This window comes from Epinephelus moara, chromosome 10 (genome assembly GCF_006386435.1).
Source record: "Epinephelus moara isolate mb chromosome 10, YSFRI_EMoa_1.0, whole genome shotgun sequence".
In the NCBI taxonomy this organism is placed as follows: domain Eukaryota; kingdom Metazoa; phylum Chordata; class Actinopteri; order Perciformes; family Serranidae; genus Epinephelus; species Epinephelus moara.
In genome coordinates, this window is record NC_065515.1 from 26,620,302 (window position 1) to 26,633,411 (window position 13,110).

Sequence of the window (13,110 nt, forward strand, 5' to 3'; positions counted from 1 at the left end):
AACCAGACAAGACCCAAAGATGTGACTATAATCAGCATGGTTTTCTCTGCAGTCTCTCCAGCAATTTGGTGTAACTGATTGTTTGAGTTTGGCTTGTTGAACAGGTGTTACAAAATATCTCATCTGGTATTTCCGTGCATATTCTCACCAGAACTGAGACGCTGTTGTGTTATGTGATGATAGACTTATGGTTTCCTATTCAATATTAGATAGTGTTAAGTCGAGTTCCTCTTGCCATCTTGTTTTTTGTCTAAGTTCTTCTGGTTTATTGTCACCTTGTAGGATATTATATATGGCTGAAATGTGATGCTTAACAACCCCCACATTTATAATTTTTGACCGAAGATTTGTAATGGTTTTCATCTCTATATCACTATTCTCAATGTAACCTCTGACTTCTTTTCCAAGAAAAAAAAAGAAAAAATGAGAATGTGGCAAATCATATTTTTGCTGTAATGATTCAATTTGCACAACCATATATAATATATATTATATATACTATAAATATTGTACTGTACACGTTCTTATTCGAGAAATCAGTTACCAGTTATATTCACATTAAAATATCAAACCAGCCACCGTAATATTGTTAAATATGATGTATTATTGAACTACCCAGAAATATGGCCTCTCCTGACAGTTGATAGACTTGTGTGTATGTGAGTGTATGCATTTGCAGCCATGTGTGTATGTATGCATGCATACAGGTATATACTGCAAGTGTTTAAGTGTATATGCTGGTGTAAAATCACAATACATTAACCAATGTAAAAACAAGATGACAGCCATCTCTGCCAAGTCAGTCTGCTGCCGACCCCGAAACGAAAGTGGACATGGTCCAAAACCTGATCACATTTTATGGTTGTAACAAGCTGAGACACTGTTGATTAGAAAGTACTCATCTGAAGACATTGGGGACCTATCATCAGCTCATTGAAGGACATTGGGACTTTATAATCCTCTTGTTTTAGGATATTGGGACATTACTATCATTGACAATGTTTGGTTTTGTTTTTCGTACCTATCAGGTCCTACTAATACCAGAAAGCTAGGAGAAATTAAAAATGCATACCAAACAAAAGTTCGGGTCTCAGGAGGATATGTAGGGCCTTACTTTATGTGTGTATGTATGTAAAAATAGATAGATAGATAGATAGATAGATAGATAGATAGGTCATTTTACTTTAAGGGTCTACATACCTCTGAACTACAGATTAATATATTTGCATGTAGCCTATTAATTTATTAGAATCAAGTAGTGCAATACAATCTCTTTAGTGGCTGTTTTTTACTTAATTGTGGGCCAAATTATTAAAATAATCCTGATTTCTATCATTTACACACACACACACACACACACACACACACACACACACACACACACACACACACACACACACCCAACAGCTGTTTAAATTTCTGCGCTTTAATTTTGAAGGCGGAATATCTGTGCTTCCGTTTTCGCTCCGTCTCGTCTGTGTGACCTTGACTCCCCGTGTTTCCGGGTAGGAGCAATTAAGAATCTCGCCTGACAGCCCCACACAGACCTGTCAGACCGCTCTCATCAGCTGCATGGTCTCAGAGGACCCCAAAACGCCCCAGGCCTCTTTCCGAGACTCAGTGTCAGGCTTAATCACTGCTGTTGATAGCACTGTTGTAAAGTTTAAACCGAAAGGTGAGTGTGATGACTCCAGTTTGTAAACCAATGAGGCAAAGCATAATCCTACACTTAATAGTGGAGGAACTGGTCCTCTGGAGTTAGCAGTCTAATGAGTTGATCCATGCAGACAGTCTAGGTGACACTGATTATGAATTTTTATTGAGGTTTACAATTTCCTGACCAAACCATATGATGAGTGTACAGTATGATTCAATTAATTATACAGCCATTCTGAAAATAGAAGCCAAGTAGAAAGTAGTAACAAGTAGGCTGTAATTGAGCCGGCCTACATTTCTTATGTGGCAGTAGTTGTACCTTTTTTTTTTAAACAATCATAGAAAGCATGTTCACAAAATACAGTGATGCTGTAACAACACAATTAGAAATATATAAATAATAATTAGCTTTTCTCTCATAAAGCTGTTGATTTGTCTTAAAGCTGTCTTGCAAAGTACAAATGGTCACCACTTTGCAGGACCTCACAGTGTTACCTCACCTTATGTTGCTTAGCTTAGTTGCTCCCCAGAGCACTCTATAAAATGTGAAAACAGTTAAATAGGCTTTAAATTTAATGCCTTCAATCATGATATACACCTTATCTACACCTTTGCCTATGTGTCACTGACAAAACATCATCAGTGCAAGGTGAAATGTTTCTTTTTACATTCAGCTCTGTCTAAATTATACAGATACTTTTGCATGACCTGTGTCGTCGAATCAACTAATCAATCAACCAGTTAACTCAGCCAAAAACTGACCAACAAATACATAGGTGAGTGGTTGATGATCATATTTACAGACGACACTGTGATTTATTTTAACTCCATTAAGAAGAACTTTTGCTGTTTCAGGACAAAATTTGTTTCCTTTGATTATCACATAACTAAGACATCATGAGTGCTAGCCCACTGTTACTGCTGTCAGTTTAAAATAAGGCAGACAAAAGATTTAGGTTTATATTTTTATAGTGACAGATCCTCAGATCATGCACCTTGCATTGCCGTCTGTGCTGCCTTAAAATTGAGAATCTTGATCTCTAGTGTTTACATTTTTTATGCTTTCCTAAACCTGTTACACCCATTTTGTAATCAACAATGTGAACCTTACTCAGAAGTAAATAGAATGTGGGAGTGGAATTGGTTTTTCAGTGGCTTATCCAGCTAAGGCGGTGTATATACACAGTCCTGCTAAGCGATGGTAAATTCAATGTCATCCATCTCTTCCTCTGTGTCCTCCATGTTCTCCGCTGCTCTTTCAGCCCTCGCTCGCTCACTGGCCGGGATGTAGTTGTCCTCAATGAAGCCGTCATCGTCGTCTTCAATCACAGGAGGGATGCTGTGAGGGTTAATGCCACGTCCCCCGTGCATGGCGAATCCAACCTCCAGGCCTGGAAGCAGTGATAGATACACAAGAGTTGTACTGCATTATAATCATGTTAAGGTAAGTTTTATATGACATTATGTATGACAGTCGGGTTGGTGTTTAGAGGAATGATTGAAAGCTGTAATGTCACATTGTGGTAGAGCTTGAGGCCGCTTTAATAGAGACAAATGAACTGGATTTGTGTCATCACAGTTTGACAGAAATCCTCCCAATTGAGCTTTTATTGTTTTATCAGTGTACACGCTGAGTATGTCTCAAAGAAAGTCATCACAATTTTCATCTTATTGAAAAGTTCCCTTTAGTTTTACATGATAGATTTTCTTCTTGTCTCTTTCAAATAAAGACTTCACTGTATGAAGCACAGTGGTGAAAGACTGGAGACCTAAAATGTAATTGTATTATCTCTTTCTTTTTCATATTCAGCTTTTAGTGTGCGGTTTTCAGCCACATTGTGTAACAAAATGTGTGGAGTAACATTACAATTAAACGTATAAGGAGTACGATCATTGTTCCTGATGTTAGCCACGCCATTACTGATATTGTTTGGTGTTTAACTGATTTTTTTGGCTACCTGGGAGCTGCACAACAAGGTGTAAATGAAGGTGAAATGAAATGCAATGTACTGCTGTGGAGGGGTCAGCAACGAAACATATTTAGCCACCTAAAAAAGTCCCACCTAAAAATATCAATATCAGTTTAAGTGTATGCTATAACGAGAGTATTTTCACTGTTTCACCTTGATGTCAGACAGTTATTTCCAAAGGAAAAATGAAGTCATGATATCGCTCTTTTCAAAGCCAGACTCCATTGAGAAAAATGGTGATTTAACATTGCTGAATAAAGGAGCTGCTGGTCTACTGCTGCCTCGAACAGTAATTTTGTTTGTGTTATTGTGTGACTTTGTTATTTAAAAGGGTTAGTTCAGATCTACTGAAGTCATACTATAACACAAACTAGCTAAGTGATCAAAGCAATAGTGGACCAGCGGCTCCTGTATTCAGCTTACTAAAATGTCAATGGAGTCTGGTGTCTTTGACAAGAGCACAGATGGGGAACTGAAGCCGTTAACTGCTTTCCTGTTGAACAGGCTGTCTGACGGAAAGATAAAACAATGAAAATACTCTTAATATAGTATACACTTAAAATAATATTAATGTGTTTAGGTGGGAATTTTTTTAGGTGGCTAAAACAAGTTTCGTAGCTGAGCAGTGCATTGCTTAGCTTCTGTATCGGACTCCTGCCTGCTTCTCCAAACTGGGGGAGTGCTGACTTACATCTACTGCATGTAATGTACAGACTATGGATAAGTACCCCATGCAACCCCACTTCAAAAGACCTGAACTATACCTTTAATATATGTTTCATGAGTAAAAAAAAGAAACACACCTGCTGAGTCACAGCGGCTAACGGAGTCTGTCTCCGTCAGCCGTGTGTGCCTGTAGCTGGCCAGGTAACGCCGGACCACCTGGCATTTAGCCAGAAGGGCGATGAGAATGGAGATGGAGATGGCTGTGACTAGGACGGCCACCAGGAACTCCCAGTTGTGGGAATCATATTTGGGTGTCTTGTTTGCTAAAGTGTCTGCAAAAGAGGGAAGTGAATCACATCCTGGTCATTGTGGAAAGCACCTAAATGACCAAAGCTCTGCTCGGTCCCACGCCATACCACGTGGATCAAACATTTAATCCTCTATCACTCATTTTAAAATGGCTGTCTTTACCAAAAATTATGAATGTATAATCTGACAAAAACAGGCAAGCAGGAAAGAATTCTGAGAATACATGAATTGTCTCTGTTTGACAGTTACCATTTAGTGTTGCTGTTGGTGTAGCTGTAGAGAGCGTGCCATTTGATGATGGTTCCATCTGGCTTTGCTCCTGTCAGTGCAGTCTATTTCGTGGAGTGACTTTTCCTGTGTGGCTCAATTTGCTTCTTGTTGGATGCTCTTGCTTTGGGGCACCATCAACTCTAGCATGAAGCCATGGATCACGAGTGCATACCACACATATGTCAGTCAGACCTGCTGATTTAGAGCCTCTTGAACTTGTAACTGAAGCTGGAGAGGAGGTTTACATTCCTTCAACAACCGATGTTTGGTGATGTGCAAACCTGGTTAGTGTTGTGTTGTCCTCAGCAGGTGAAAAATAAATGGGATCTGAGGGGAATGTTGCAAGGAAGGCATTTCCCCAGATGAGGGAGGTAGCTGTCTGGGAGATTTCTGTTGACCAGGAAGGAGTTAAACCTTCAAAGCTCCACTAGGTGGCAAGGTTGAGTGACAGGGGACACATTGGTTCAGTAACAAGTGAAAGGAGGAGGCAGCATGCTGTGTATGAGTTGAAATGAAACCAGCGTCCTCTTGCTGCAGTCAAATGAGGCTTTAGAGAAAGAGAAAAAGAGAAATAGTGAATTAAATCAGTATGATACACACACTTGGCTACAAAGGCATCTTTCAAAAAGAAAAAATATCAGCTTTTTCAGTTCTGAGGAATATCAGTAAACTACAATGCCCCTGTATCCCACGTGTATTGTGGCTTTGAATTCTTTTGGACTCTTTGTGCCAGCGAATGCATATTTTATAACTGAACCACACAAAAAAAAGAGAACATGAAAATCAAATGACCCAAATATTTCACTTAGTATGTATGAACAGTGAGAGTGGTATCATGAAAAGGAGACTCTGCCTGAAATCCACAAGTCATAATTGAGTACAAGCTGTCAGGGGCTCAGGAGGATATCATCCACAACAGGAAAAGTGTGTCGCAAACAGGAAGTCCCACATACTGCAGGACCTTCCTCCGTAGGTCGAGCTGACTGGTAAAATCACTAAGTTGTGTGTGGTGTTTGTGTGTGTGAAAAATCTGACTATGTATCCTTCACAGCTTCCTGTAATACAGGCGCCACATACCTAATGATTCTCAAAGGAAAATAAAAGCCAACCCATTATTATTTGTATAAAACAACAAACAAAACATGGCCAACATATAAAGGCCATGCAGACTTCTTCACTTTTTTGGCAGAGCCTTAGGAGGCTTTCACGTCAGGAACTCGGGCCCGACTCCAAGTACTCTTGACCCTAACGCCCGGTTCATTTGACTAGTGTTGACGCTGTGTACCATACCCAAGCACAGTTTGTCGATCCGTGCCCGAGTCTACTTGCTGGCCTTGACTACGGTTCATGTGTACTTGGGTATGGTTCGCATGAGGTGTGAAAACCAACTGTACCATAACACGGAAATGGACTTCTATTTAACACAAACAACATTGCTAATGTGAAAGCTGGGGTAGGGAAGTGGGGAGGGGGCCAATTGTACTCAGGCATGGTATTAATCAAGTGTATCGAATTTGAAAACACCCTTAGATGAGAAGCTGGAGCCAGCTCAGCACAAAGACTGGAAATGGAGGAAACAGCAAGCCTGGATCTAGAACTAGAGTTAGATCTTTTATTTTGTTGAGACTTAAATTTGCAATTTGTCATTTTAAGACTTTGCTTTTCATACAGATGAATTAAACTCTCTATTTTTACCGTACAGACATGAGAGAGGTGTTGCTCTTCTCATGTAGCTCTCCGCAATAAAGCAAATAAGCATATTTCCCATAATGTCCAACTGCATAGAGTCATTTTTGTTTGATAGAGAAAGGATCTTTGTTTACAGCTATTTGCAAATTTGTAAGATATTTGCATGAGTCTACAGGACAGGTTGGCTCCCGGTGTTTTTATTAGAGCTGTGAGGATGCAGTCAGTTGAGTTCTGTTCTCAGTCATGCCATCCACTGTGCACTAACTGTAGTTTATGTTTAACACGCCTTGCTAGCACCTGTATTTCTTTTTTGTTTTTTTTTAACTTGTGTTGTTTACTTGAACATGTTCCAGGTCATGGTTTTAGAGGACAAATTAGCAGATTTTTTTTCTGCCTTAGTTTTCTAGTATTTGTTTTTATAGTCACTTTAGGACATCAACATTTTATGCTTCCCCTAGGTGTACAAGACATTACACCCAGTTGGCTAAATCCTATTTAATAGCTATACTAATGTAAAAACAAAGCTTTATTTTTTATTTCATTTTAAAGGTCCCATATTGTGCTCATATTCACAATCATACTTGTATTTGGGGTGTCTACAAGAACATGTTTACATGCTTTAATGTTCAAAATACACATTTGTTTTCTCATACTGTCTGTGTGAATGTACCTGTAGTCACCCTCTGTCTGAAACGCTCTGTTTTTCTATCTTTATAGGCCTTTGCACTGGAATTGCATTGTTAGGCAACAGCTTGTTGTCCATGTTAACATCCTGTCAGCTGATGACATTTACATGCACTACAAAACATCGCAACAAGAAATAGAAAAGGACCCATTTAGAAAGTTTACGTTTCAAATAGTGTACATAGTATACTTGTGACATCACAAATTTACAGAAATCTTTATAGCTCATTTAAAAGAACAGTTTTTGACTACAAACTATGTGAATTTCTCTCTGGACTAAGCATTTTGATACTTTCAGGGTATATTTACAGCACCTATACCTGCTTTAATTTTAAAAAGACATTGAAATCGGACTTTTCATAATATGGGACCTTTAAGGACTTTACATGTATCTTGCTTGCTATTGAGCCTGACATAGATTTTCATGTTGAAACATACCTACATGACAAATTGCTATTTTGCTTTTTATTTATTTTAATCTTGCAGTAGGATAAATTGGGAAATAAACCCAAACTAACCCAAACTAAGCTAAGACACTACAGTTACACTACAGTTTTTCACCCCCATAGTTCTGGCTCCTCAGTTTTGAAATCATGTAAAAGTCATTTCTGATCTCCTCAGCATTTTCTTCCTTTGAGCAAAATGTGGTTGTTACATTCTGTTGCAATATAGATTATGATTTGTGTGTCTTTGTTTCTCTCTGTCTTTCTCCCTGTCTTGGCTCTGAGGTGATTTTTCACAGCAAGAGGGATCCGGCTGCTTAGCGCCAGCCATTAGGCCTCTTCCCCCTCATCTTCTACAGCTATTCTCCTCAGCAGTGTTGGCTGTAAACACAGCAACACGGCTGCCTTTATCTCTTCCTGTTCTGTCCTCACAGAGGCAAAGCACAACAAAATATACACACCAAGCAGCACAGGGCCAGGAGTTACAGGAGAGGAGCCTGGGAGCGAGAAATCTATGTGCGTCAGATGTACAAGTGTTTGTGAGCTCAACTGTGCACTGCTACTTTACAACTGTTAGTGTTTGTATATGAACATGCATGTGGAAGAGGCTACATTTGCATCTTTGTCTGCAGTAGGCTTATTTGAATATCATTCTGAAAGCGTAGAGTCAGTTTTTCTTAGTCATACTTTGTTTCAGTGCCCCAAATTGTGAGTAGAGTGTCAGTATCGAGACACTAATGAGGGCCAGAGGGTGTAAAATGTTCTTTCTGTCATCAAACTGAATTAAACATCAAAATTAGATTCTGCTCGTGGAGTGTGATCACATTCCTTTGAACAGACAAATTAACTGTAAGCAATCTTTTGGTTTGAAATTTGATTATGCTGGTAGAGATGTACTTGTACCATGAGAGTACTCCCACTTTATGCAGCTTCATACTGTGCGCCGATTTTATTAAATTTCTGAGTTAAATATTATACTTTTTACTCCAGGACATTTATTTGACAGCTATACTTAAAAGCTTGGGTCCCATTGGCTTGTTTTAGATGTCTGTGAGCTGTTAGCAGTGTCACCAATAACTGATTTCCCCTATAAACATCTCAAATGTAAGAGTCAAGTTGTCCAGTATTTCACCTTAAAAGTGTCAAATACTAATTTTTGTAGAACTGTCTTTTTTCTTCTTTCCTACCCCATTAATTAGCTCATATCTTGTATTTCATGTGCCCTATAGTGCCTGACCCTTGAATATGGAATCGCTTGACTAAACTAGCCACTGCGTCACATACATAAAATGAAACAACTAAAAGCAAATGCTACCTCAGCAGGTTAATTTTTAGCCACCTACAAACAGCCAATCTAAAAATTCAAAATCAGTTTGAGTGTACATTATATTTAGGATATTTTAAGTGTAATACCTTGCCGTCAGACAACTCTTTCCAACAGGGAACTAAAGCCATTATCTCAAAGCAACCAGACTCCATTGACAAAAACAATCATTTTAGATTGGTCATGACCTTTCCACGTCCAGATATGACGTGCAAGATACCCTGGGTGCGTTGGTTGTTGACAGTCTGGGACACCGTGCTAAGTTCTGCCTGTTACATGCATTGTCTTCTTTCAAAATACACTTCTGTTTTCACAGGAAATTTTGCGTTTACATACAGTCTCTTTCAAAATAAATGCATGTCAGCACAACAGCTCAAACTGATGTTTTTTTTCCTTCAATAACAAACACACATCGTTAGGTCTAGGCAACAAAAGCACGTGGTTAGGTTTAGGAAAATAGATCAGGGTTTGGCTTTAGAATCTTATGGGACACAAACACTGCTCTCTTGGGTGAAAGTCTGTGTTTGTTGGACCCATCCACCAACACTCCCGCCCGCCCTACCCGGACTTTTACCACCTTAACTTCAGAGTGAGACTGGGCTATAGCACATATACACATATTTTACATATCTCTGCATTCAAAACAACTGCCAAAAAAATGTTAGTGCAATGTCATGGTGACTCGGTCTATAGGAAGTAGTTGAAAAAAGCTCCACCTCAACCAGCTACAACAGTGAAATGCTTCTTATGCTTTGATGCATCAACAGTCTCGTAATGTAGGCTAATACATTATAATAAGTCACTCTGAAGTACCACCACTTTAAGTAGGCTACATTTTACAGATGATACATATGTACTTTCACTTAAATAGAATTTTGAGTATTTTTATATTGTTATATCAGCACTTTACCTACATATAGGATCTGAGTACTTCTTCCGTCACTAAACTTTTGTAACAAAGAGCTTGAATTGAATAAAAAAGACCTAATGCAATTACATCAAAGCGCATTTTGAAATCTGCTGACACAGAATGCATTAGCTTTGTATAACAAATCATACTTTACTGAGCAAACATCTCCCTCCCTGGTTGAGATAATCACAGATATTCACACAGCACAGAAAATCAAAGGGCCGTCCTTCTGTTGACCCTCAACCCAACAACCCACAGAGCACCAAGCCTCTCTCTTATCCCGCTGCCAAGATCTGTATTTCTGTCTTGCTTTGAAAATGTGGAGGAGTCGGGCCGCTCCATTGTTTGTCAAGGATAATAGCAGAAGGTCTGATAGTGCAGCGAGTTAAAAAACAGCTGGCAGAGATATTGTTTATGAGCGTGGTTATTTAACTCGCACACTGTAAATCAAGCTGAGCCTGTGTCAGCTATGCTGGGATGAAAACAACACCCTGCATTATGACTAAACTATTTTCCTTTATTTTTTTCTCCTTTTAAGTTTAATCAAAGCAAGGTAGCTTAAGTGAAGTGCCCTCAAATGTGATGTTTGGTTTTTGCCTTTCAGCTCTGGAATAATGGCAGAGTCAACAGAGACCGCATGGACACAATAAGTAAAAGCCAAGCTGATGTTAGCTAATAAAACAACATACTACATTACCTGCATCATGACCACAAACTGTGATATTTTAAAAGATTAGCATTAATGCCTGGCTGCTTTACTAACTAAATACTGTAGATCTGAATGTGTGCTTCTTAGAGAGTGAAGAAAGTGAGCTGCTAATGGTGTGTTAATGTTTTGGGTGCAAACAGCAAGTTGTCAACATGCAACAGGTGCATGAAAACACTTTGGCTATGTGTCCTTTCTGTAATTCTGTATTATATCTTGAAGTTAACTCATGAGTATATCTGAGAATTTATGGTTTCCATTTTCAAATCACATTTTAAGTACACTGTTACATTATATTTAATTATTCCATTATCAGATCACAAGATAAGCTATAACCCACTGAGACAGTCATGTGATCTTTACATAGTGCAGCACAGTCTATGGACGAGACTTGTCCCACTTTTAGAAGACCCATCTATGAATATCCAGTCTTACCTGGTCACCTGTCTGCGTAGTTTCCTCTAGCTTCAACGAGTTCACCTGCTATCTGTCCGCTCTCATATTTCACATCAGCCTTGTCTACATTTTCTTTGCTTTGCCTGTAAAATGGAGAAATGTTGTGCAAAGGTTGAACGAGGTGTGCTCTGCAGCTGCTTCCCAGAAGGACAAGTTAATGTGTAACTTTGTAACTAAGGTGTGCTTTCTCCCGCCTACTATTGCTCCTCTCTATCCAATAGCACAGCAGACCTGGTTGAAGGCAGTGTTGTCAGTCAGCAGAGCCAAACCAGGAAGAGGTCAAATGTGACTTATGAGCATATGTCATATTTTAATCTGTAACTACAAGTGTGCATTTATAAGTGACACTGTCAGCAAGCAGTCAAACCTGCTTTTTTGCAAATATATGTTCTATTGATGTAGATACGGCTCCAGTGGATAAACAAATAATATTGTTTGATATCTGCTTAGTGTGGCTTTCCCCTCTTCTTGTAGTGTGTGTGCGAGAAGCTGAGTTAGTATGCCTGCCAGGTGCCACGCCTCACTTTGTTGATTTAAAGTGTAAACCCTCTCCTCGGTCCTCTTCAGATGAGAAAGGAAACCAGACAAGATACAGTTTGTGGCGACAAGGAGTGTTGTTTATTTAAGACGTACAGCCTGAGGGGAGAGAACAGACCTCTGGTGGCTCCGAAAAGGAAAAGTGAGGTGACCCTGAAAACAATAGGGCCACTTCCTGTCCACTCTGCAGTGCACTCTGCATCTTTACATCTCCCTCCGTCACTCTTCCTCCTTCCCTCCCTCCCTCTCTCCATATGTTCCAGGATGCTTCAGCTGCATGTCTTGGGGCAGATTGCAGGGATGAGGATGGGTTGGGACAGTAAAATGATAACTCAGCATCAGCTGAAAGAAGCAGGAGGGGTTTCCCATAGTAGATACCAGGGGCTGTTTGCTGTTGGCTAACTGGTGGACCATTATAGTCATGTCATGCTTGATCTACTCAGTATCTAGTTTATCTTTTTTGGTCAATGCAGCAAAGGTTTTAAGTGGGCTGAGGATAAGAACAGCTGCGTTAACTGATTTTTTTCGCCACTTGGGGGCAGCAGAAACAAGTTGTAAACAGCACTGACATATTATCATCTTTCATCTGTTAGCAAAGAGTTGCTTATTACACATTGAGCATATACAAGCAGACTAACATTTATCATAGCATTTATCTGGAGTTGTGTTTGTGTTAAAGTCCAATATGTAGCTCTGTTTTTTCTCTCCACCAAATCCTGGGGGAAATATCTGACTCCTTAGCGGCTGAATGCTGTACTATTCTCACCAGCTAAATCTTGACTTTGTCTACCTGCTGTCTGGTGATGGGCTGGTAGTGTACATTAGGATATCAGAGCTTTTTGAAGCTGCCTGTTTTAAAAGGGTGCCTACCCTGCCCTCTGTGTGCTCACCACTGCATCACTTTAAGTATGTTCAGGCAGCACACTGTAAATCCTGCAATAGTCAGATGAGGAGCGGTGCTCCATCTGTAATGTGAAATATAAAGATTAAAGTCAATGTGAAAGTGAATACCGCTACTTAGTTATGAATGAATGAATGAATGAATGACTTTATTTCGAGCAAAGAATAAATAAAAACAAAATAAACATCATCAGACATGTTTAACTCCTCATCTAACCCTTTCCATAAATCCACCACACACATACTGAAATACACATACTTTTCAAAGTTGTACGAACAGTGTTGTTTTAGATTTAATTTTCCCCTTAGATTATATATTATAATTATATCCTCCCTCCCTGTCACAAAACATTTTTTGAAAACTGTTGTTTGTGTGGTTGAATGTGACTTATTTGAGGTTTCCAGCTGATTTTGTAATCCAGTATCACTCCCAGAAATTTGTTTTCACACACTTTTTCTATATCAAGATTATCTATCTGAATTTGCACTTGCGTATCAATTTTTCAATTTCCAAATAACATCATTTTTGGATTTGTCAAATTTAGCAACAGTTTGTTTTTGTCAAACCATCTTTTCAATTTATTTTATTT

The 13,110-nt window shown here is 39.1% G+C and overlaps 1 protein-coding gene across 1 annotated transcript; it reads right to left on the minus strand.

Moving 5' to 3' along the window:
- Positions 1-1,780: 1,780 nt before the first annotated feature.
- On the minus strand, positions 1,781-11,232 carry c10h1orf210 (chromosome 10 C1orf210 homolog). The gene is made up of 4 exons (XM_050055802.1): positions 11,063-11,232; positions 4,851-5,418; positions 4,430-4,624; positions 1,781-3,047 (listed from the first exon to the last, which is right to left on the minus strand). Exons 2-4 carry the CDS (start codon positions 4,906-4,908, stop codon positions 2,848-2,850), a joined length of 453 nt encoding a protein of 150 aa, XP_049911759.1. The 5' UTR covers positions 4,909-5,418; positions 11,063-11,232; the 3' UTR covers positions 1,781-2,847.
- Between the last annotated feature and the right edge of the window lie 1,878 nt (positions 11,233-13,110).